We start from the raw sequence: 22,861 nt of genomic DNA on the forward strand, positions 1-22,861 counted from the left end.
CACGGTCCTTGCCATCAGCTATCAAGTTTGAAAACAGGGACAATGCATTTTTTTCTTTGTCAATTTGCAAAAGTTCGCTTCCATATCAAATCCTTTTGTTTGCTGAAATTGTTTATTTTTCAAATTTAAATCCACTTCTTTTGACTGAATGTTCTACGAGAAAGAGATTCGACCACTTGTTTCTATCAACGTTGTCCTCGTGTCAACGTCTCTCTTTTTCAAATGCAAAGTAAAACATGTCGTATGGGACGGTTAATGTTGGCTGCGACGCCTCTGCTTAAATAGTCCCTAATGCGCGTCGCCGAAACGCTTGCCTGAATGGCAAGCGCTATTTTACCGCAGCTTTGCAATTTTTTTTTACTGCACCTGAATGAGTAAGGCGAATGTTATAGGTGTAGTAGTGTCAGTATGAGGGTCAACTTTTACCTTCTCAAACGGCCCCGAAACCTGTTGCGCCCGCTGCTGAACTCTTGTTCATTCTCTCTCTCTCTCTCTCTCTCATTTCGTGTGTGCCTTTCTCAATTGGTAAACGACCTCGACGGATGATAGGTTTTTTTTTCTTTTCTTCTTCTTAAAGAAATAAAAAAAAAAAAAGAAGGGAACGGGGTGGAGGAATAAACACACACCCCCCCAATCAAACACGGTACTATGACTTGGTTTTACTAGTTTGCTAGATTTAATCATTGTCTGTGGCTTCTCTCGCATCTCACCTTACAGTGTCCGTAACACGTAAACCAACCGGCGTAACCATTTTATCTTTGCTCGCAAATCGTCATGTTTGCACACTTGCCAGCGTATTAAAAGTGCGCCTGCTACGCAACACGAGAGGCATATGTTGCGTGAGGCGACGGCAATTGTAGCCATGACATACTGTTTGCCGTAATAATAATTACCCAGTAGTACTATAATAATATGCATATATATTTTCTTTTTTGTTTTCTTTTCGGCCGGCTCTCGTTTCCCGACGAAAAGAGATTACAGCGAGATTACACATGCAAACAAAGTCGGATTTAAAAAAAAAAATGAATTAAAAATCCCCACTTTTTTTTTTCAGGAGAAAACGATGAAACCAATCCGTCATATTAATACGTCATCTTTTTTTTTTCTTTTTTCTACATTTTTCTTTTCTTTTTAAATATTTAGGCAGAGAAGAGAAACAATAAGAAACTTTTAATTTAAAAATCCTCCGTTTCAAAACCAAAAAAGGAAATTAAAAAATAAACAGGGAGGCCCTTTTGCTGTTTGATCAAAAGTGAAGTCCCTTTTGCTTGTTAGACAAAGTTTCCATGCAAAATCCCGTTTTTCCTTTAGTCAAGTGGCGGTAGCGTTTAGCCAAGCCCCTTGTCTAAAAGCAAAGAGAAAAAAGCAACAAAACTGGAAACTTTGCCATCGTGAGTTGATGCTGAATAATTCCAGACCAAAAGCGAGAAAGAGATGGAATCCAAATGTAGATCCACGGGCAATGGTCTGTTATTGTTTGATCACCTCACGTTGGCTCTGCAGACTCTTGGGGGAAAGTTGAACAACAACAGAAAAATTGAATTTTAAACGTTAACGAAAAAAAAAGAATGATAGAACTTGTGGCATTGGTTTTGAAACGGGAAAAAAACAAATTGGAGAGAGGGGATTGACAAAAGAAAAGAAAAAAAACCAAAGAGAAAAAGAAAATGTAGAAGAAATGTTAAAAGTTCATCCAAGAGAATATAGCTATTTAAAAATCATACACGATATAATCTATACGAAACCCAATTGCTATTTTTTTTAAAACGGTTCGTTTCTTTCTTTTAAATCCGTAAACTTTTTTTTTTTGTCTTTAATTTATTATTAGAAGTTTTTCTCTCTGATCAACGCATTTGTCCTTAATTTCTTTTCTGGATCCACATTTTTTTACTCGTATACTGGATGGCTCTAGCGACGGAGGAGCTGCTTCATCACTTTGCTCTTTTGTTTCTTTGTTTCTTCTTTGTCGTGTCACGTTGATTTTTGATGCTCTTCTCCGCTCCTGTGTGCGTGTGTGGGTCAATTATGGGAAAAAAGGGCGTGGGTTGCTGAACAGTGTTGGCACCTGTGCGTTTCAAATGTTGGAGAGCAAAAGCTATTAGCCAAACATTTACGTACATTTTATCTACAGCAACTGCAAATAGTTTCATCTGGAAATGGACGGATAGAGTAAACGTACGCTATTGAAGCCTCCGGCGAATGGTCCGGGAGCGGTCGGTGGCGCGAATTGTGAATTCTTGACATTGGGCTTTCCTTTCGATTCCCGCCACAATTCCAAGTTCAAGCGGGGCAGGACGGAACTTTTGCAAGGCACTCTCGGGTTGCTGAAATTCGCCAGCAAAACAAAAATGAGGTTACGTTCATATGTGAATTGCCAGTTGGCGCTGCTGTTGCGTGGTCTTAACAGGGTTTTTTTTTGGTGGGGCTATTACTTGGGACTTAGTTTTTTTTTTTTTCTGGTTGGAGGGGGGTGATTTTTGGCAATGTACACCACTATTTCGATTTTTATCAAAAGCCTGCAGTCATGTGTTGATCATCAACTTTGAGATAACAAGTCGAATAGAGACGACTACAATAAGGTCGAGTGACGCCATAATATTTCAAGGCTGTACGTGCTGCAGTAGAGCCGCCGTGGCGCAATCCTAACCGTTGCTGGTGGTGCCATTCTTTTCTCCATTATTTTTTTTCTATCTGTTTCTTATCTGTTTCTTATCTGGGCTAAATATTTTTTATGTATCGGCTTTAAAAGCACTCGTCAGTGGCTGTACGGAATGTTGACGTTTCTATATCAATCCGTTTGTAATGGGTCGACAATTCACGTTTGCGGCTGAGACGACCTTGCCAGAAATAAAAACCCCAACAGAAAGAACAAAACGAAATGGAAATAGCTGGCGTTGTTGGGCTGGTGCTGCGAGTGGATGGATAGACATGCACTCTCGCCAGTGACTGATCTGAATGAATACATTTTTCTAGTCTACGCTCTGCAGTGTTTTGATGCATATCGCGTTGCTCTTGATACCATTGCGCGCTCTACTTTCGCTCCGTTTTATTGGGTTCTAGCGTCATGTCGGATTTGGTGTTCGACACTGATCAGTTAGTTACACGTCCCGTTTCGCCTTTTTTTTTTTTTTATTGGCCCCCCAAAACTGGTTTTCTTTTTCTTTAAAAATCATTTTGATGTAATGTTGCATTTCAATCATAGAGTAGCCTAGTTTGGTCTGCTGTTGTTCGTTGCTATTTTCATTTCTGTTGGAAGAAAACATTCACTTTTGTTGATTCATTGATTGTCGAGTTCATCTTCATCATCCGTTTCTCGATGAGGTAAACGAAATAAGAAAATTGTTGGCGTGCAACTCTCACCGAACCATCTTTTTCCCAACATCCATTTCTTTGGCTGTTGTTGAAACTGATAAGCCGCTAACCTTTGCCAAATGGCTGGGGCATCCCCCTTTTTATGTGATTTAAAGCCAAATCTCATCTTCCCAGGTGATGGATGCTTCGTTTTCTATTGCTACCTGCGTAGGTTGTGTAAGATTTTAATGCCATTCCTCGTCGTGAGAGAATATTTACAACCGAAATGCGCCAGCAATACAAATAGGATCTGCCAGAATCGCATTTTTTGTTCGGTCTCTGTCCGTCTTGGTTTTTCATTCGTTCTTTTAACCGACACCAATAGATGGCGTAGTTTTTCGGGCGGCAAATCAAAACAGCGCGATTATTTAAAAACCAGTTGACTACCGTCTTCCCTGTAACTCTGCTTGAGTCGAATTTCAAAACAATTGGAAAGTGTGAGGCTTCAACTTACATTTGCGGATCAGGTAGGACCATGGCGTAGACTTGAGCAGTTTCGATACGGTCGCCATTGTCGCACAAGAGTCTTGACAGTTTAATTCGTCGAATTTCGTTCACTTGCTCTGCGCTCGGATAAAACAAATGAGACGTCAATCATTGGAAATAATCTTAAATGGTGAATGATTAAAAACAAAAATGAATTTTACCTAGCGTGAATGAACTCGGCCAGCCTCCATTTTCGTACCAGAATCTGTCACCATAGCGCAAGCTTTTGAACGTTTCTCCCATGATGCAACCGAAGACGGGGCCGACCATGCTGCCGGGCAGCGGTCGTTCAGAGATTCCGGCTGACCAAAGATCGATATCGTCCGGACTGGCATAAGTTCTAGCGTATTTTTGCAGCGTCTCGTTGGTGAACGATCCAGCAAGGTCGTCCCAGTGGCGCGCCCGACGGAGTCCGCAGTAGACGCGGAAGGCGTTGTAGGACGGAACACCGTGATCCCTGCCCCTTTGCATATTGAGCGAGGCTAAATCGGTACCGAAGCTCTTGAGGGGCTCTGCGAACAGGTGATTGGTCAGTTCCTCGGTCATGGCGTCGTCGACAGCCTGTGCCACTTGATTCATGAATCCGGCTATGTAACGGTCGGTAACTCCGCCCTGGTACATGTCGAACGGCCGGTTGAACAGTTCGCTCAGTCTCCGTGAACCGACGTGCTTGTGGGTGACACTCCACTGTTCAATCTGGGAGGGCAGGACGGAGTGTCCGAAGCGGAAAGCGGCCGCGTGGAACGACGAGGGAAGATTGGGGTTTATTTTCGGGTTGTAAGCGGTAGACAGACCCTATCATCAAATGGACGCGCTCTTAATAGTAACAATGTATCGACTTGATTGATTTGATTGTAAGGCGTGCGTACGTCTTTATCGAGGAGCAGTCCGTAGTCCCTCATGATGTCTTTGCCCAGCACCATGGGCAAGAATTCGTTGTAGGTGATGTGCTGAATGTAAGCACCGGTAATGTGCCTCGTTTCCTATGCACGACGTAAACGAAAAAAATGTTGTTTTAGAATTGCAGGCTAAGGGCTAAGGGCTAAGGGCTAAGGGGTGAGTTGTCAAGCACCTGGAAAATTCTTTCGTCGTCCCAGTGAGGATTCACTTTGGCCAATTGGGCGGCGATTCGGTTGTGTTCTCGCAAGAAAACGGTGTGCAACGTGACCAACAAGACTTGCTGGTTGACTCGCGCATCACCTGCTTCGAAGCAATAGATGTCACCACTGGGCCGTTTGCAGTTTTGGTCGGGGTTTTCCCTCCTCGATGGCAAGAGATCCTTGAGGCCCAAATTGCGCAGGGCCGGGTTGGTGTTGAGCGAGCCGCCGCGGAAGGTGCGCAACTTGTGGGCCGTCTCTTTGTTCGTGCCGTAGACGAAACTGGCGTCCAGGAAGCTGGTCACGGTGTTGTAGGTGGCGCGGGGTCCCAATTTGCATTTGTCTTTTAATCCGCTGGCGGAGCGCACGAATTCCAAGCAACGGCGGCCAAAGAGCGAATAGAACGGGTCGTTGGCGGGGATGTCGATGGGCCAACAGGCTGGGTGACGCCGGTCGGGGGACACGTCGCAGCACCTCGGTTCGGCATTCGTCCTCGGATCTATATTTGTACCGATCAAGTTTGCATCGATTAATTGCGTAATGGTCGTTTTGAATTGGATCAATTTCGTCATCACGTAATGGCGCAAGTGAAATGAGGAAAGATTTCGATTCAAGAGACCTTCTCTTTTCAAGTTTTTTTCTTTCTTTCTTTTTCGAAATCGATACTCTAATCACAAAGTGGGATTTAAATTGTGCTCTCGTTTGAATATTGGGGGTCGATGCAGTGGCCTTCCTGTTTTTCTTTCGTTTCAATTGTTTGGCCATTCTTAAATTAAAAAAGAAAAGAAAAAAAAAATACGGTGATAATGGCGAAACGATATTACCAACTTGGCGCAACTCAACTGTCTGATTGTTTAGTGGTTTAAACGAGTCAGCTGACCAGAATTTAGGGAAACGACCTTAAAACGAAAATAGGCTCTCTTTTGTAATGGCAAGGACAGAAAACGAAACCGTTGAAATCGAATCACTTTCGTTCATTAGAATTTCGTTTTCGTTCTTTCCCTTGGCATTTCCCCCTCCCAGTTTCGCCATCTTTCGGTTTACATCTCACGCATTGAATTTCTTAGTATAAACAGTCGTTAATTTCTGGTGTTTTCGGGATTTATTCGGCTTCTCGTCGCGTCGTCCGAGAATTTCTGCAGAACGGGGAGTTGGTTCGACGAGGCCAACCACACGCATGGCGAAAACAGTGAAAGTTTGATCTGATTCATTTGGAAATATCATCACGACAAGTCGAGCGTGTTTTGAAAATTGCAGAAGCAGCGAAAACGAGGTGCAGTTGTGTCTTGACGATCATGCGGCTCATGGCTGACGTGAGTTATAATATAGTCTAGTCATGTGTCTAGGTGATGAATTATTAATAATCAGAGCATTAAAAGCAGAGGTGCGAAGCGGCGAAACGGATCCCATCAAAAACACGCGTACCAATCCGTTAACACCTATTACTGGCTTGGGCTTTTGTTTTGTTTTTTTCTTTTCCCCCCTCCCGCCTTCCCTGCCGCATTGAAACTGAAGTTTGCCTTAAGAGAGAGAGAGAAGCGCGCATACCTTTAGTTTCAGCTCCGGCGGCCATATCGTGATCGATGAGCTGGCCGAAAGCCGGAAGGAAGACGGTGACGGCGTGATCGTGATAGCCGAGATCGCGATGGATGGTGGACGAAATGTAACGGGCGGTGGGCAGCTGTTCGCCGGTGACTGAAATGCGCGGCATGCTGATGTCTGCGTTTTGGATGATTTAATTGGTCGTTTGTTTGATTTAAACGGTTGGCTGCGGAGTTTTTTTTGAAGAATACGGAAAAAAAGGTAAACAAATACCGTCGGCGTAGTCGGGCGGCAGAAGATGGCGGAATTGGGATGAAATGGCGCCCCAGTTTGGATTGTCCAAATTGTTGCACGTTCCGTCGTAGTTGCGGAATCGCCTCGCTTCGCACTTTACCGGTTTTGGGCAAAAGCGACCGACGCTCGTTTTGAAAACATCGATCAATGGCAATGCCGCTTGTATTTCGTCCGTTTCTAATTTATGCCTGAAAGCGAACAAATAATCGATTATTGAATGTCATTCTTTTTTCGTGCTAGCTGGATTTTGAAAAAAAAAAAAAAGGAATAAATAAATAAATAAAAAATAATGAATGGAATTACTCCAAGGCCAACAAGCGACTTGTCTCGAGTAGAGTTTCGGCCAATTGTTCGCTGTATGTTTCATCTCGTGATTCGACCAGCCGGAATTCCTTGGAAGCTTTGTTGAATGCCCTGTTGATTGACTCGATGGTGACGCAACTCTCTCTGCGCACGCGACAAAATCAAAATAGCAACACACGTATAAATCGGTGCAGGAAAAGCAAACAAGGTTTTTCATTTGGACAGCTGGTGCATTGGTGCAATGTGATATCTCACCCGTGGCCTTTAGGCACGACGAGAGCGCATTTCGGTCCCACTTGTTGCAACTGCTGCTGTGGTAATCTACCGAAATTGTGTTTGTGCTGGAAGGGCGACTGGGCCATGGCGGCCATCGCTCCCATCAACAAGAACCCGAAGAGCCAGCGTTGCTGCTGCTGTTGCTGCTGGAATGTGCTGCTACTTGTTGATAGACGTCGTAAATCCAAAAATATGTGTACAAAATCACGAACGGCAATCGCGATGGCAACCATAATAAACAAAAGAGAGAGAGAGAAAGAGGCAATAGAAACAGAATTGGGAGATAAAAAAAAATAAAATGAGAATAAGAAACAAGATATATTGTATCGCCATTTAGACAATCTTTCGAGCGAAACGCCATCCCCCCCCCCCCTACACAAGAAATAACGTGTTATTTACGACACCATGTTCGATGGCGTTGATTTGTTAGCCCAAGTGTGGCCCACGGAGTTTTTTTTCTTCTTTCGGCTGGGTCGTTGGTTTTCGTACGGTGCCTCCTCGCCCCGTTGGGCCACGTTTGGCTGGCCTTTTGCTCGTAGACAAATCATAGTGGTTACGAGATTTGCTTCAAGCCATTTTGTCCGTTAACTCTATTTCTTTTTTCCTTTTTTCTTTTTTTTTTATTGTATTTTTGTTATTTCCCTGTTGAAGAAGTTTTGGAATATGCGGACCTACTTTTTTTTTGGTTTTTAATTTGTTTTCGTTGAGTGTGTTTTTTTTCCTCTCTTCTGGGGACGAGAGAAACACAATCCGCTCCCGATGTGCAACAGCACACTTGTATTCCATCCCGCAATATTATGTGGGCCCCATTTATTATTATCATTTTTCTCTCTCTTTCTTTTCTGTGGAGAGATCTAGCACCTGTGGGGAGTCTTGATGATCTCTTTCTCTCCTCCCACAATGAATGAAAAAAGGAAAAAAAGAGAGAAACATGGATAGCAATTCAATAACTATACGAAAGGCCCCCTCTGCTTCTCATTTTCCAAAGGGTTTCCCTTGTTTTCTACCCACCCCATATAATCATAATAATATTCCACAGCCCATTTGCCGTCTTTTCTTTTGCGCATTTGGTCGTCCGCTTTGCCGAGCACGGACAAGAATAGCAACAATTTTTGATTGATCCAGCTTTCCCCTTTTTTTGCGTGGCTTGTTATGGTGATTGATAAAAACGCGCACGCAATGAAACAAAGCTAACTATTCAGCCACGACTGAATGTTTTATTTCTATATGTTTTTGGCAGTTTCTTTTTTAGTTGGCGTGTCATTCACGTGAGTTTTGATGGGGAAAGGGGGAAATACCTAAATCCATTTTGATGCGTCTAACATGAAAGCATAATTAGTGTGAGTTTCTAATACTCGGGGCAAGTTTAAAGAGCCAACTGCTGCGTATCCCAATTACAAGCGAGTCGCATAAAAAGCGCGTGGTTGGATGGTGGTGGTGGGGTGGGGGGAAGGGGAGCTATTTTTCATATTAGACTGAATATGAATGCCAGGACGATGTAGGCCAGTTGGCCAGTTAATTGATGTCGGCTGTTTAACCACACGCCAACTAAATACAGGAAATTCTTTGCGCACGTAATAATTCGTTGTCATGTTTTCCTTAAACATGTCACTCAAAAATACAAACAAAAAAAACCAAAAAAAAACCCCTCCCTACATCATTTGGCTTGTGGGCCATGACTTACCTGGTTGCCATGATGATTCACGGGGTGTCACTTGAAACCGTCGCCGCGATCAAACGCAAAGATGAAGCGGGAACACTCTGATTTTTCTCCTGTTGTTCTCAGTCGAAATCAGTTGGAGCACCGGTGCTGTCTAGGCTTTTGAATATATATATTTTTTTTTTACAATTTGAGAAATTTCTATCAAAGAAAAACTAGTGATAAGACTGTGGAAGTTGAGACAAGTCGAGCTCGTCACGTAACACCATTCAACGTCGTTTGGCGTTTTGTTTCACACTGCAAGACGCTCTACCTTATACTCTTTCTCTATATATACTAGTTCGAGAGGGGAGGAGGGGGGGGCAGGAGGAGGATCGCGTATTGTGTTTGTCTGTTGGCGTCTGCGTGCCGATGACAGAGACAGAGGGGCGGGTGGGTAGCGGTCGGAGCGGTAACGGGAGAACAGCGAAAGCAGGTGGCACTGGTGGTACAGTACGTCCAAGAGGCGCTACGGTTTGGAATGGGGCAGATCGGGATGGAAGACCAGAAGCGAAAAAGAAAAGAACCCGCCCGCACTAGAGCGGGTTTTTCATTTCTCCCTCCCTCCTTCTTCAATGCTAGGGGATGCTGCCCATGTGTTTAACTTAACAGACGGGTAGGAGAATCGAAAGAGTGTTGGTAGCAACAGACGGAGAAGTTTGGCAAAAAAGCAGTTTAATAAAAAAAAAAAGAAGTATTTAAGGCCTGAAATAAGGGGGGCTGGGGGGGGGGGGCTCTTGTAAAGGTATAATGCCATGTTACGTGGAGATGCATCCGTGGAATGGAATAACACAGTGGACCAGATGGTATTTATTTTTTTTCATTCGTGAGTGTCTGGCCAATGTGACCGCCTCTTCGAATGAGGAAGAAAGAAAATTAAACATTTTCTTTTTCTCGCTGCGGGCGGGAACAGGGGGAAATGATGTCGATGCTTTGCTATTTCTTCCTTTCGCTGTATACTACAGTCACCTGCTCGTTTATCACGTTTTCCTTCCACTTGACTTGAAAGAAAACAAAACGAAAAAAAAATAAATCAAAATAAATCAAAAGGAGTACGACTCGTTCAGTTTTGGGACAAATGAGTTTGGCGGGAAAGAAGGAAAGGCATCGGCACACGAGTTGTCATAGTTTGGAGACGAACGCCGTCACGAAATTTCACGCACGTCCTCTTAGGCCCCGCTAGCGAAAAACTACAAAAGTTCCACTAACCTCTTTTCAGTTTGTTTCAATTTTGCTGTTGTCGTCGATATCCTATTATTACACAGGTGTGAGACAATCGATAGGGACTCGCCTGTGTGAATTTTCTTGGTTTTTTTTTTTTTTCTTTCTTTTTCGCGGTCCTTTCTGGCATAAACTGCTGTTAACTTGTTGCCTGTTTTCTTTTTGACACACATTTTCTCTTGTTTGTTTCGTTCTTTTTGTAAATTCTTTAAGTTAATTGTTCTGGACATTACAAAGCGAAAGACGTTCAACAAACAGCCCATTGCCGTTGTTCTGCCAAATTTCTCAATTTGTTCACTGAGCCTTAAAAAAATCATTAAAAAGCCAACAAACAAATTTGGATTCGGTCACACAATTGTCTCGATTGAACGAACGGTAAGCGGATGTACGCCCATTCTGCTTCCACTTTCGATGCTACTGACTATTGGGTATACTATACGACGGCAATTGTCGCCGGCTTTGCTCGTTCGTTTTGCTATTTTCCCATCCGTAGAAGATTCTTATCCGTTTTTTTTGTTTTTGCTGTTTACGATTCTATAGTTGTGTTATGACTTTGTAAACTTTTGTTTTTGTTTTGTTTTTTTTTTTCTTTCTTTCCGCTCTCCAGCAATTGCAACAGAGACTCGTCCTTGTCCTCGACGTCATGCGATTCGTTTTTCTATGCGCCCGACTTTCCTGTCGCTGACCGTGAACATTCGCAGCAACGACCAAATCATCACCAACTATATGAATATGAATTGTTATACGCAACGCATATTTTTAGTCTGTTTTTGGTTGTGGCGCTAACTCGTTTTCCAATGGAATACGGTCGACATCGAATGATCACGGTGATGGGGACGATTGATTCAGCCAATAGCCACAAAAAAATAGACGATCGACTTTCTCTATTTTCAAGATTTTTTTAGGGGGTTTTGTTTTGTTTTCTCAATCAACGAACGGCTGCTCGTTTGTATGTGAGGCGTGAAGAAGTGGCGCTGATAAATGGCATATCTCTATTTGAAATCGCAACGAACGATGTGCAAGGTCGCGTCCAACTGATCGATGGCTGCATTTCGCCGTGATCGCAACAACGGTAAAATAATCACGCGCCGCCCGTTTACGATTAATCGAGTTAGCAGCGCAGCCTTGTGGAACGCGAATCGAACGCAAGATGTTACGAAATCATTTGTTTCCCCCGGTCTTGGTGATGATCGTTTTTAATCGCCCGTATGGATGCGCATTATTTTTTTTTTTTATATGTTGCTGCGTCCATTTTACGGAGGGGGGGGGTGGGAATGTGCCTATTGGCGATGCATGCCTAGTTTTCAATTGAGAACTATGCATCCATCTGCTCGATTTTGGTTCTTTTTTTGTGTGTGGAAGACTCAAAGGCTGTGTGGTGTTGGGCCCATCTGGTGGTGTCAGTTGTGGTGGTGGTGGGTTGTGCGGCGTCATTGGCAAGGATGTGGCCTACTTGTCTTTCATCATCCTCCACTGGCCTCATGTCCAATCGCCAAATGTGTTTTGTGGCTGCCACCTCGTATGCAATGAAATTCGTCATCTGAACATCGGGCTATAGGGCAGATATGATTTATTGGCAAAAGAATAATGAAGATAATTGGACGCCGCCAGCATTTCGCTGAAGAAGAAGAACCAATCGTTAAAGAACAAGGTGGAACGCAAAAAAGCGGGATGATTCAGTTGCTGATCGATTTATAAATTATGAAGGCACTTTTTTGTTGTTGTTGTTGTTGTCCGGAACTAGTAGTAGGACGAAGCTCCTCAATTTCTGTTTTAGCCTCATTTTCCTATTTGTTGTTGTCTACCCGTTACCCGTTAAAGCGATGACTGGTCAATCAAGCCACAATCTTTTGTTTTGTTTTTTCAATGTTTTATTTTACACACCGGATATAATCTTCTTTCCTTTTAAAAAAAAAATCACGAAATCACGATGAAAAAAATTTTTTTTAGTTGTCTAGTCAGTTAGTCTCGTCGCTTTTCTTTTTTTCTTTTTCTTCTCCTCGTTTTTTTAAATTCGAATTTCTCCGCAGCCTGGTTTCGTTGTTCCACTCTTTTTCTTCACGCGCGTCCATCATCATCGTGTCTTCGGGTTTTTGGCCTTTTTTTTTTTTTTTTCGGAATCATGTTGCACATCAGGCAATAATAGATCAACCTTTCAGCTTGAGTAATTTGCCTAAAATGTGGGATTTGACGCGGGTTCGTGGAGGACGGCGCACGTGATGATAGCCCGGCGGCGGCGGCGGCGGAGGACGGCCGTAGTTGCCGCCTTGCTGCTGAGGATGGCCGGGAAGATAAAGGACGCCACCTGTGCCAGAGACGGGGAAGATGGCGGGAATTGGAGGAAGAGGAGGAGGAGGAGGAGGTGGATGAGGTTGTGGATGAGGTTGTGGATGAGGTTGTGGATGATAGACTTCTGGTTGGGATTGAGGATGGCTTTGATGATTGGGATCTGGTGGATAATTGGGTTCGTCGAATGACAAGGCTTCGTCTTGTAGCTGCTGGAAAGCAGGTGGAACTTCAAAAAGCTGCTCGGTTTCGTAGGGGTGAGTGGGCACAACGGGTTCGTCGATTTCACCATGTCCACCGTCCTGCGATCGAGTCCAGTCGTCCGTACATGGAATTGAATGGAGCCATGACGTTCGCCGTTTAAGTATTTCGTCACGGTCGGTCGATCAGTCAATGGTAGTCAACGGTCGTTCGTGTCAAGTACATGTAAAAATAAACGTAGAGATGCGAATGAAAAAGTGGGCAGACGGCAAGATGAAAATCAACACATTCGTAAGGAAGAAGGAAAAGAAATGGACCGTGAAATTGTTAAAGAACATCATCGTTGTTGGAGGGAAAAGAAATCTGGGTCGGTGTGGCGGTGCTTGAATGTCATCTTTCTCTCGCTGAGAGCAAGAAGAGGATAATAGTTTTTCATGTGCGTCTCTGTGTGTGTATGTGTGTGTGTGTGTGCTACGTGTTTTCGTTGTTTGCTTGTTTGTCACGCTCGGCTGCAACTTTTGGGGGCTTCTTTTGCCTCCATTTCGATCCCGTTACAACTACTTTATGGGCAAGTGATGCGTGTCATCGGATCGGATACAGCAGCCCCCGAATAGCTTTTCTTTCTTTCTTTTTCGGGAGGCTAGCAACCAATGACACACAAGCCCAGTCAACGATGTGCAAATAGTTTGGAGAAAATTTGAAAACTATTGGAAAAAGAGCGTCGAATTGCAATTTTTGCCGTATCGTAAATTGCTTATTTTTAGGTATTTTTTACATTTTTTTTTTTTTCATTTTTTTTTTTTTTATAATGAAAGGGGGGGGACCTTTCGAAAAGAGAATTGATCTAAAAAACAAAACAAAACAAAAATCGACAGAGAGAAAAGAGGATAGGCCTAGGGCTGAAATTTAGCCGGATGGACGTACGTTGTGGTTGTACGTTGGTGACTGTTCGCCCGCGTCTCGCCAATGTTCCAAATTGATGCGAGGAAGAACGGAGCTCCTGCAAGGGACACGCGGATTCCTGTTTGTTTTCGCAAAATTTGAAAGACATTTCATTGTCAACGCTTTTGATTGCGCGTAAAGCTCGTCTTCTGCACTACACCCAAGAGAAGGGGCACAACTTACACTTTGGGGTCCGGCAAGACCATGACGTAGACTTGAGCGCTCTCGATGTTGTCGCTGTTGTCGCACACGATGCGGGACAGTTTCACTTTTCGGATCTCTTGCAATTGAGCTGAATGCGTCATAGTCGACGAATGGATAAAAAAATACGATATTAGGCGACCAACTATGAATCATTCTCCTCGTCCACCACGTAGTATGTACATATAAGAACATGCAGCACAAGAACCGTTAAACAAACAAACAAACAAACGCAACCAATGTCCAAGGTCGGTGTTGAGACGCTGAGACATAGTCCATTTGCTTGGTTTCATTAGTTCCATTTGTTCTGCCATGCCTTTTAGCTGACGGTTGATTATTTAACTACCGGCACTGTTTTGTTGTTTTTGTGGCGTTGTTGTTGCGTTTGCTTGTAGAAGCTCATCGTTCTTACCCACACTAGCAAAGCGAAAGAAAGGGAATTTGAATGATCGTACCTTGTTTGAACGAACTGGGCCAACCGCCGTTTTCGTACCAAAATCGGTCGCCGTAGCGCAAGTTTCGAAACGATTCGCCTATGATGCAGCCGAAGACGGGCCCAACCATGCTGCCCGGCGAAGGACGTTCCGAGATGCCGGCCGTCCACAGATCTATGTCGTCTGGCGTATCGTAGGTGGTGATGTAGCGACGTAGCGTGTCGTTGGTGAACACGTCGGCCAGATCGTGCCAGTGCCGAGCGGGCGAGAGACCGCAATAGCGTCGGTAGGCGTTGTAGGACGGCACACCGTGATCTCTGCCTCTTTGCATATTGAGCGAAGCCAAATCGGCGCCCCATCGGTTTTGGCCTTCTTGGAACAAGTGGTTCGTCAACTGCGTTCCAATTCAAACGTTTTCAGTTAAAATTCTGGAATTTTCAATAGCCTACTTTTATTTTTGTTTAATTTATTTTTCGTTACGAATTTTGATCAGACCGATCGCACTCGTTTGAATGTTTAAATGTTTAAATTTAGAAATGTTTAAATGTTTAAATCGGTTCAGCTCGCTAGCGTCCCTCACGTTGTTACATTAAGCAATCGAAATCACCTCTTCTGTGACGGAATCGTCTACAGCCTGCGAGACTTGGTTCATGAAACCGGCGAGGTATTGGTCACACGTTCCTGGTCCGTACATGTCGAACGGATTCAAAAGCATTTCGCTCAGCCGCCTGGCTCCCACGTACTGATGAGTGACGCTCCACCGTTCGATGGTTGACGGGATCAGCGAATGGCCGAAGCGATAAGCGGCCGCGAAGAAGGACACGGGAATCGTTGGGTCCACCGCAGGGTCGTAGAAAGAGCCCATACCCTGTACGTCAATTTCGTTTCGTAGGATTCATTTGATTTATCTTTCGTCAAACTATTTGATTCACTTGTTTGCTGAGGAGCAGGCCGTAACGATTCATGATGTCCTTGCCCAGCACCATGGGCAAGAATTCGTTGTACGTGATGTGTTGCACGATGGCCGCCATGATGTGACGCGTTTCCTGTCCACATTTCAAAGTCAATCCAAATAGCAGTCGACAAAGAGCAAAGACATTCGCAAGTACCTGATAGATTCTCTCATCGTTCCAATGGGGATTGATGTATCCCAATTCGACGGCGATGCGGTTGTGTTCGCGCATCATGATCGTATGAAGGGCGATGAGCATCACTTGCTGATTGGCTCGACTGTCTCCTGCGTTTCAATATCGTTCCTTTATTTTTCAAATTTTCATTGTCTCAATGAACGGAAAAAGACTATTGAAATGTACCGGCAAGGAAACAATAAGAGTCTCTGTTTGGGCGGACGCATCCGGCGTCGGGACTCTCCAATTTCGGCGGCAGCAAGTCTTTGAGACCGAGGTGATGGTTAGCCGAGTTGCTTTTGAGGAGTCCGCCCTGAAATCGACGCAACTTGTCCGCCGTTTCCTTGGACGATCCGTAAATAAAATTCGCATCCAACGTGCTCGTAATAATGTTCATCGTGTTGCGAGGACCTGTTCATTTTTTTTTATTTTATTATTATTATTTTTTTCAAGTAATCGTTAAATTAGATTGTAAATGTCATGGAAACGGTACAACGACTTTAGTTCAATTTGTTTCTTCCGTTTCCTTCATGACTTGTTGATTGATTAAGTGACGAACCGCTTTGTTTTGTATTGCCTCGTCACCGTGAATCATTCGAATCACGCGTGTTTATCTGAAATTGAGTTGTTGGTTTTCATTCATTGCGTCATGTTGAGAACGTGCCATCTGACGTAAGGCAAGCACCGAAAACCTCGTTTTTTTTGGTTTTTGTTTTTTTGTTTTCTCCTCCCAAAGTGTCCGAATAAAGTGACGTTATGCGTCTCTTTCTAACGCAATTTGACGAGGTTTACAAACATTTGCACGTACGCGTTCCAGCGAAAAGAGAACGATGCGGTAGAAGGAGGGGAAACGGGACACTCCCGAGTTTTTGGTTGGTTTTTTTTTTTCCCATTGGGTACAGACCTAATTTGCAATTTTCCGAGAGTCCAGTGGCCGATCGGACAAATTCCATACAACGGCGTCCGAAATTCGAGTAGAAAGGGTCATCGTTCGGGATTTCAATGGGCCAACAGGCCTGGTGGCGTTGGCCGGGTGCTTTGTCGCAGCATTTTGGCTCAGCATCCGTCTCTGGTTCTATTAAAAACAAAAAAACAAAAAAAAACCAAAAAAACATTCCAAGTTTATAAAAAAAGAAAACAAACTTTCCTTTCCTTTTCTTTGCCCCTTTTTTATCTCGTCGTTGAGTAATACTAACATTGTAATGACTCAATCTGAGCCGACGAATGATCATGACTCGACAAGAAATTCTATTATTCGTTGGCACTTTTTGCGCTGCTTTTATTGTCTAATTCATTTTGGAATGTCAGGGTGACGTACTGCCACTACCTGTTTTTCAAAGCCGTAACCCGGACGTGAATAAATTACCATAAAAAGAAAAGAAAAGAAAAGAAAAAAAAAGTCAGGAAAAGTGAAAGTACCAGGCCGATGATGTTCGTCACGCTATTTCTGGTTGCTGTCATCACTTGTCGCCAATTTTTGTTTTTAAAAGGCAAAAAAACCAAAACGCCTCGTATACCTTTACTCTCTGCGCCGAGCGTCATATCGTGGTCCATCAGCTGACCCCATGCCGGCAGGTAGACGGTGACTGCGTGATCGTGGAATCCGTAATCGCGATGATTAAGGGCTGAAACGTAGCGGGCCGTCGGTAGCTCTTTGCCCGTCGCTGAGATCCTCGGCTCGCTAATTCCTGTGCCATTCACAAATCGCAAGGGAAAACGTGTCAATATTCGATAAATTCTTGAAAACTCCAACCCAAATTTCAATTAGAAAACGAGTCATTTTCGAACGCGATCAAGGCGAATGACGAATACATTCCACTTGCTTAAGCATTGAACCTTGCGACATTGCCTATTTCAATCGTGTTCTATTTTTAGGTTAGGAGTGGGTGGAGTTGATTTCAAAGAACTAGAATTTTTTTATTTTTTTCTTCGATCAAATTGACGTTCACTTTCTTACCGTCTGCGTAATCGGCCGGCAATAGACGTCGGTAGGAGGACAGAGTGGCGCCCCAATGCGGGTGATCCAGATTGTTGCACATGCCGTTGTACTCTCTGTAGCGTTTGATGGTGCATTTCGGTCTCTTCAGGTAAGCCGGACAGAAGCCGTCGATAACGGTCCGTTGAGTGTCGATTAAAGGCAGGGCGTTATGGATGGCGTCAGCGTTTAGGTTGTACCTTTTTATCATTCATGAAAATGTTTCAACTTAGTCGTGCGTGTCAACTTGTTTTCTTCACTGCCGATTCAGCGGTCGGTTTTGCCCCCCCACTTTTTTTTAAATTATTTTTTAAGTGGGGGTGGACGGGTACGAGTAAAAGTTTCAGGTTTTATTTAGTACTAATTACTCACTCTGTAGCCAAACTGCGGCTCGTCTCCACCAACAATTGACCCAAGTGGTCGACATCAATGTCGGTCATGGAACGGCCTTTGGGTCCGGCTAAGTTCATCCGCTGCTTGGCCGAGTTGAAAGCCACATTCACGGACTCGTACGTCACGCACGAAGTTCTCCTACACCACAATTTTAAAAAAGAAAAAAATAATAGTTCAGAGATCATTTGCTTTTTTTCTTCTTTGGTTTTGTGTTTTGCAATTATCATTTAATTAGGGCGAATGTCAAAACAAAAAAGCGAGAATAAGTTTGAAGGCATCCACCCATCGGATTTCGGCAATTCATTTTGAATTGTTCTATTGCGTTAACATCCGAACGTGGAAGAAGCTTCTCTGCTTCTAAATGGACTCTTTTAATGGCCGATTTCTATTACTCTTCACCGAGTAACGCAAACATCAATATCAGGGTACGCTCAGCACTAGGCATTAATTACGTGCTGGTTGGCCTTGTCCACCCATTTACCACTTTGATTAGTCTTTCACTTTGTTGAATTTCATTTTGGCTGCAATCCCTCTGCTAGATATGGCCACGTCATTTGTTTAGTGCGAGGGGCGTTGCAACATTGCACACGCAGCACTCTTTATAATTGACAAAAATATCCCCGTCCGCACTTTCGTCGTTAATTGAAGGAGACCGTAACAACTGGTCGGCATTGAGGGGAAGGGGGGGAAAAAGTCACTGACCCATTGCGTCCAGGAATGTTGATTGCGCAGTGGTCGCTGTCTTGACGTGTCACGTGGTTTCTCGTCTGCTGGAACGCACCCTGTTGCTTTCCAGGAGATGGCGGTCGATGCAGTGGATGAGGGATCCCGTTAGGGTGCGCTGGTACGTTCCATGATGGTTGCGAATAGCGTTGAGGCTGCGGCTCCAAACCGACGAGGCTCATCACTAATCCAAGGATGATCCACTGTAATCTTTTTTTTTGTTGTTTAAATTCCGATAAATAGAGAATCATTAATATCTTTGTTAATCACAATTCAATGCTTCCTAATTTTGCATAGACAAAATCAACTAATACGGTGTCGAATACATTCATTGACGAAGAGAAAGAAGCGTCTCGCACAGTGGAGCCCTCTGTCTGCGGGATGCTTACTTTTTAAGCTTTCATTTCAAACGAGAAACTCGCGCGTGACAAACCGCGGCACGTTCGGGCGATTGCATTTCCGCGATAGATTTTCCTTCACCCCTCCCTTTAACATCCCGCCGGTTACGAGGTCAGCCAACTCTCGCAAGGCAATCGTGTCTGCGCGTGAAGAAAACAAAAGCGTGAACAAGTCGGACCAAACAACAACCAGCCGCCTGGACATGGCGCAGTATAGGACCTAACTAGAATCGACCTATAGCACCCGGCTATGGTTTCCAATGTCGGGACAAGATAAGCGGCTTTTAAAGAAAGAAAGAAAGAAAGAAGGACAACAAACGGACAAAAAGGATAGCCAGTAGTTTCTAAAAAAATTTCCCCTTTATTCTGCCAGGGTTAGAAGGAGTGAAAACTCTTACGGCGACAAGTGAAACAAGTAAAGAGAGACCAACGCACTTGACTAGGCAAGCTCTTGAAAAGGCTTTTAACTTCCATTTTATTTTATTTATTTTTTCAAAATTCCTGTTTAGTTTCAGTGGGAGAAGACAATTTGATGGAAGCGATGACTTTCTCTCGCGCGGCTCTACAATTGCATTTTCCTCGCTTAAAAATGAAATTCGTTTCAAAGGCATCTATATTCTTTTGAGGGATTAACGGAACAGTTAAGCGCTGTTGTGATTAATGCGGCTACGTGAGCGTGACATTTCTTCTCGTAGTCTGTGCCGCACAAAAAAAGAAAACCATTTTCTTACTTACGGCCACTTTTATTCATTTTCCTTTTGTCGAAATTTGTTTCGCAATTTTTCTTTCCAAAGGTCGAGAATCGATGACAACCAACGATTTGTCTGTCCAACAGGTGAATGGGTGTGTCTATTGACAGTTAGAAAAAGGACGTCGATTCAAGTGAAACTCGGCGGCCAGGTACAGCCTCTATATGTGCCAAAACTCGTTTCATTTTTGATTGGAAATTTTCCCTGACTTTTGTTAATCTTTTTTTTTCTTCGTCTGTAGCGGGGACGTTGACGCTGTGCAAAAAAATGTTGCGTCACCCGCACAGACTGAAATCCTTTTTCATTATTAGATTATTCTTTTTTTCCCCTTTTTTTAAGTGCGTATTATTTGTTATTGTACAGAAATTATTAGCGCATGATACCGCCGCATCACTATCTCGCTTCTACCTGCCCGCAACAATCACGTCCGCATTGGTGGGAGTGTCGGCCACCGCTTTCTAAAATGATATTTTAACTGACGGAATTCACAAAAGGCATTAGCCGACGCAACTTTTTTTTTTTTTTTTTAAATAAATATTTGTAAACAGATAATTCACAATTTACTACACCATTTTTATAAGCACAGCGTTAGACGTTGCGCATTGTGGCCTATCTGGAACTTTTTTTCTCACCTGCACGAACCCCGAGTTGCTTTCACGCGAATAAAGGAAAATACTAAACCCAAATGATAATAATAATCATGAAAAATACGGTTGAGCTAAATCGTTTTTTGCTGTTTGAAGAAGAATTGAATTCATTTCATTTCCATGGGAGGGAAATGGCAAGTTTGAAAAATGTCTTTGTTGAAAGTGGTAACACGTCGGAACGACTTAAAAACGAGCCATTTTTCTCTTGTCTAGTTCAGATAGAGAGCAACACTCGTACAATAAAAAGTACAATTCATAAAAAAACGATTTTTCTATTCAAATGGTTCACGTTATTCTATTGAATGGCCACTTAAAAAACGAAACGCGCATTCACAGGTGATCCGTTTTGGGGGGTTTTCTTTTTGTTTGTTGTTTTTACGCGAGAAAATTGTCTGAGGTCAGGCCCAACGGACGGAATTGAAATGGAATTCATTTAACGGTTCTCGTTCGTTTACTCTTATTCTTTGCACACCTGTTGTTCGCCCATTATCCAGTCAAGAGCTTCAAGGGTTTTCTAATGGCGACGTGCAAAGAAATAGGCCAGTCGGCCAACGAAGCCAGATGGGGTATTAACCCAGCCCTGGTGTATATAGTCTATACCGAATGAACTGGTATCGAGATGCACTCAAATAATAACGGCACACTCGCCTCTGCCTCCATTTTTTGTTGTTGTTTTTGCTTTGTTTTCTCACGTGACGATCGATCGAGAAACGTAACATCAACTCAAAACAAAGGTAGTGACTATAGTCTATATAGGAAGGAAGAGAAACGAACAAGAAGAACGAGAAGTAATGGGCGAAAGCGGAAGACGAGAAACTTGCGGCGTGTGTCTTCTCTTTTTTGTCACGATGACGTGTTCTTTCCGCTCGAATGCGTAGCTCGGTCAATCAAATGACGTCTAGAAGGAAAACTAATTTCCTCTTCGTTTTACTGCAAAAACACTTGAAATATTTGGCATTCGCTTCCGTCTCCCATTTCTGTCTCATTTTGTTTTGTTTTTTTCTTTCTTTTGTTCTTTCTTTTTACGAGAATCACTCAAAAAGACGACAATTATTAACGCCGTCTTCATGTTGTGTCTAAATCACGTTCGGCCAATGTACCGTTTTTGCCTTTTTTTTTTTTAAAATCGCCCCTACATCGTTTTTGGCCCCCGTCTTAACGTTAAATATCCGATGGGATTCCGTTCGACCGTTAACGTCCACCTGGTGCTCCTATGCCGCGTGGTGGTTTGTTTTCCACGCGGCCGCTGGGACTGTAATCCGTGCGTGACATGCGCCGCCGTTTGTTATTTATTTGCACTACACTCTGGGGACTATGTTGCGCCAGTCCTACGGAGAAAATATGCGCTCGTCACACATAGCCGTTCAAACATATGCCACCGACTGTTCGCTTGGCTGCTATTCTGCGGACCTACTGAAACGATGCGGTTTGCCTTGTCTTTCTAACGTTGACAAACGTGAATCGTTTCTACTACGTCATCCCGAAACGGTATTTCAAAGTTGTGTTAATAGACATGCGCAGCGTCTTTTCCTGTTCCAAACTGTTGCAACAATTGGAAATGAAAATTGCTCGAAAAAAGTTGTTGAAATCAATTCAGATGGTTTTACTGATTAAAAATAATCAGTGAGGTAAATTCGATTAGGTAACCGCTGACCACTGAAGGAAAAAAACAAAACAAGTCGATGAAGCGGCAGAAAAGAAGAAGTTGGTCTTACCTTGTTTGGCCAATCATGGTGCGCATCCGCCACGATGTCTCGCCCAATTCCACTCGCACTTTTTTGTTTTAAAACTTTTCCTTTTTATTGTTATTTTCTTTTCTGTTTTTTGTTTTGTTTTATTGCGCTTTGGTTATTTCTTTTTTTTTTTAAAGGGCGTCACGGACGATTTGAATGGACACTTTTCTTGTGTTTTTTCGGGGGAAGGGGGGATGGCCAAGATTGGAAGCTTTAGAGACCAACAGACTTTGAGAACGGCAGAGACTAAACCATCACTGGATAGCTGGAAGGTGCGTGGCCAGCCGGAGATGAAATGGAATGGTCAGTAAGGAACGCTGCTGGTCTTATAGTCGTCGCGCACGCTGTCCTTCTCGTCCTAAAGTGACGAGCCAATTGCAGCCCAACAACCGAAAACGGCGGCAGAGGAGCTCCGGTTGGCGCAACCGGAATTCGTTTTTTCTTACAGACCTTTTTGGTGCACTCGGTTGGGAGCAATGCAGCCGCGTTGGCTGCGTGGCGCAGGTGAAGTGTGAAACAGAGCTCCTCCCTCCGGTGTTTGTTGTGCAGCAAAGCACAGGAGGTGGAGAACGAGGCTGTATACACGTTGGCTACGGAGGCGAGCATTTCAATAGAAGAAGGTACGAAAGAAAGAAAGAAAAAAGTGGCCGGAAAAAGCGCAAGCCAAAACGAGAATAAAGAAAGAAAAAGAAAAATCAAATGACGTCGATGACGGTAGTGCCAGGGCAATGGTATAGCGACACCTGCGGACGTATATAGGTAAAAGTGGGACACGCGGAATAA

General features: G+C 43.6%; 3 protein-coding genes across 5 annotated transcripts in view; 1 reads left to right on the forward strand and 2 right to left on the reverse strand.

The window, feature by feature from the left end:
* LOC116929653 (chorion peroxidase) overlaps positions 1–22,861 on the forward strand; it is a 46,219-nt gene that overhangs the window by 9,216 nt on the left and 14,142 nt on the right. The window lies entirely within an intron of this gene.
* Positions 901–9,322, reverse strand: LOC116929656 (peroxidase). Of its 2 annotated transcripts, none has more exons than XM_045178613.1 (11): positions 9,034–9,322; positions 7,329–7,508; positions 7,074–7,217; positions 6,750–6,958; positions 6,483–6,653; positions 4,910–5,433; positions 4,707–4,820; positions 3,999–4,632; positions 3,806–3,914; positions 2,180–2,324; positions 901–2,065 (listed from the first exon to the last, which is right to left on the reverse strand). In XM_045178613.1, the coding sequence occupies exons 1-11, from the start codon at positions 9,042–9,044 to the stop codon at positions 2,024–2,026; spliced, it is 2,283 nt and encodes a 760-aa protein (XP_045034548.1). In that variant the 5' UTR covers positions 9,045–9,322; the 3' UTR covers positions 901–2,023. The 2 variants fall into 2 exon arrangements, with proteins under 2 accessions (XP_045034548.1, XP_032792836.2); XM_032936945.2 differs by having other exon boundaries at positions 7,329–7,511.
* Positions 11,823–22,555, reverse strand: LOC116929654 (peroxidase). Its single transcript, XM_045178612.1, has 14 exons — positions 22,061–22,555; positions 18,531–18,761; positions 17,808–17,966; positions 17,418–17,635; positions 16,978–17,148; positions 16,365–16,535; positions 15,647–15,871; positions 15,443–15,570; positions 15,266–15,379; positions 14,941–15,201; positions 14,355–14,727; positions 13,882–13,990; positions 13,681–13,777; positions 11,823–12,857 (listed from the first exon to the last, which is right to left on the reverse strand). The coding sequence occupies exons 1-14, from the start codon at positions 22,084–22,086 to the stop codon at positions 12,417–12,419; spliced, it is 2,724 nt and encodes a 907-aa protein (XP_045034547.1). The 5' UTR covers positions 22,087–22,555; the 3' UTR covers positions 11,823–12,416.

Source organism: Daphnia magna, linkage group LG8 (genome assembly GCF_020631705.1).
Source record: "Daphnia magna isolate NIES linkage group LG8, ASM2063170v1.1, whole genome shotgun sequence".
Classification (NCBI taxonomy): domain Eukaryota; kingdom Metazoa; phylum Arthropoda; class Branchiopoda; order Diplostraca; family Daphniidae; genus Daphnia; species Daphnia magna.

What these genes read in the sequence shown, in the direction of transcription:
- LOC116929656 (XM_032936945.2), bottom strand. An exon ending in GTCGTGCCTAAAGGCCACGG is followed by an intron (nt 7,218 to 7,328) that starts GTGAGATATCAC and finishes TCGCGTGCGCAG; the next exon opens with AGAGAGTTGCGTCACCATCG. An exon ending in GACTGCTCCTCGATAAAGAC is followed by an intron (nt 4,633 to 4,706) that starts GTACGCACGCCT and finishes ATTTGATGATAG; the next exon opens with GGTCTGTCTACCGCTTACAA.
- LOC116929654 (XM_045178612.1), bottom strand. Translation starts at nt 22,086, where the DNA reads ATGCGCACCATGATTGGCCAAACAAG. An exon ending in CTCGGAAAATTGCAAATTAG is followed by an intron (nt 15,872 to 16,364) that starts GTCTGTACCCAA and finishes AAAAATGAACAG; the next exon opens with GTCCTCGCAACACGATGAAC. An exon ending in CTCTTATTGTTTCCTTGCCG is followed by an intron (nt 15,571 to 15,646) that starts GTACATTTCAAT and finishes ATTGAAACGCAG; the next exon opens with GAGACAGTCGAGCCAATCAG.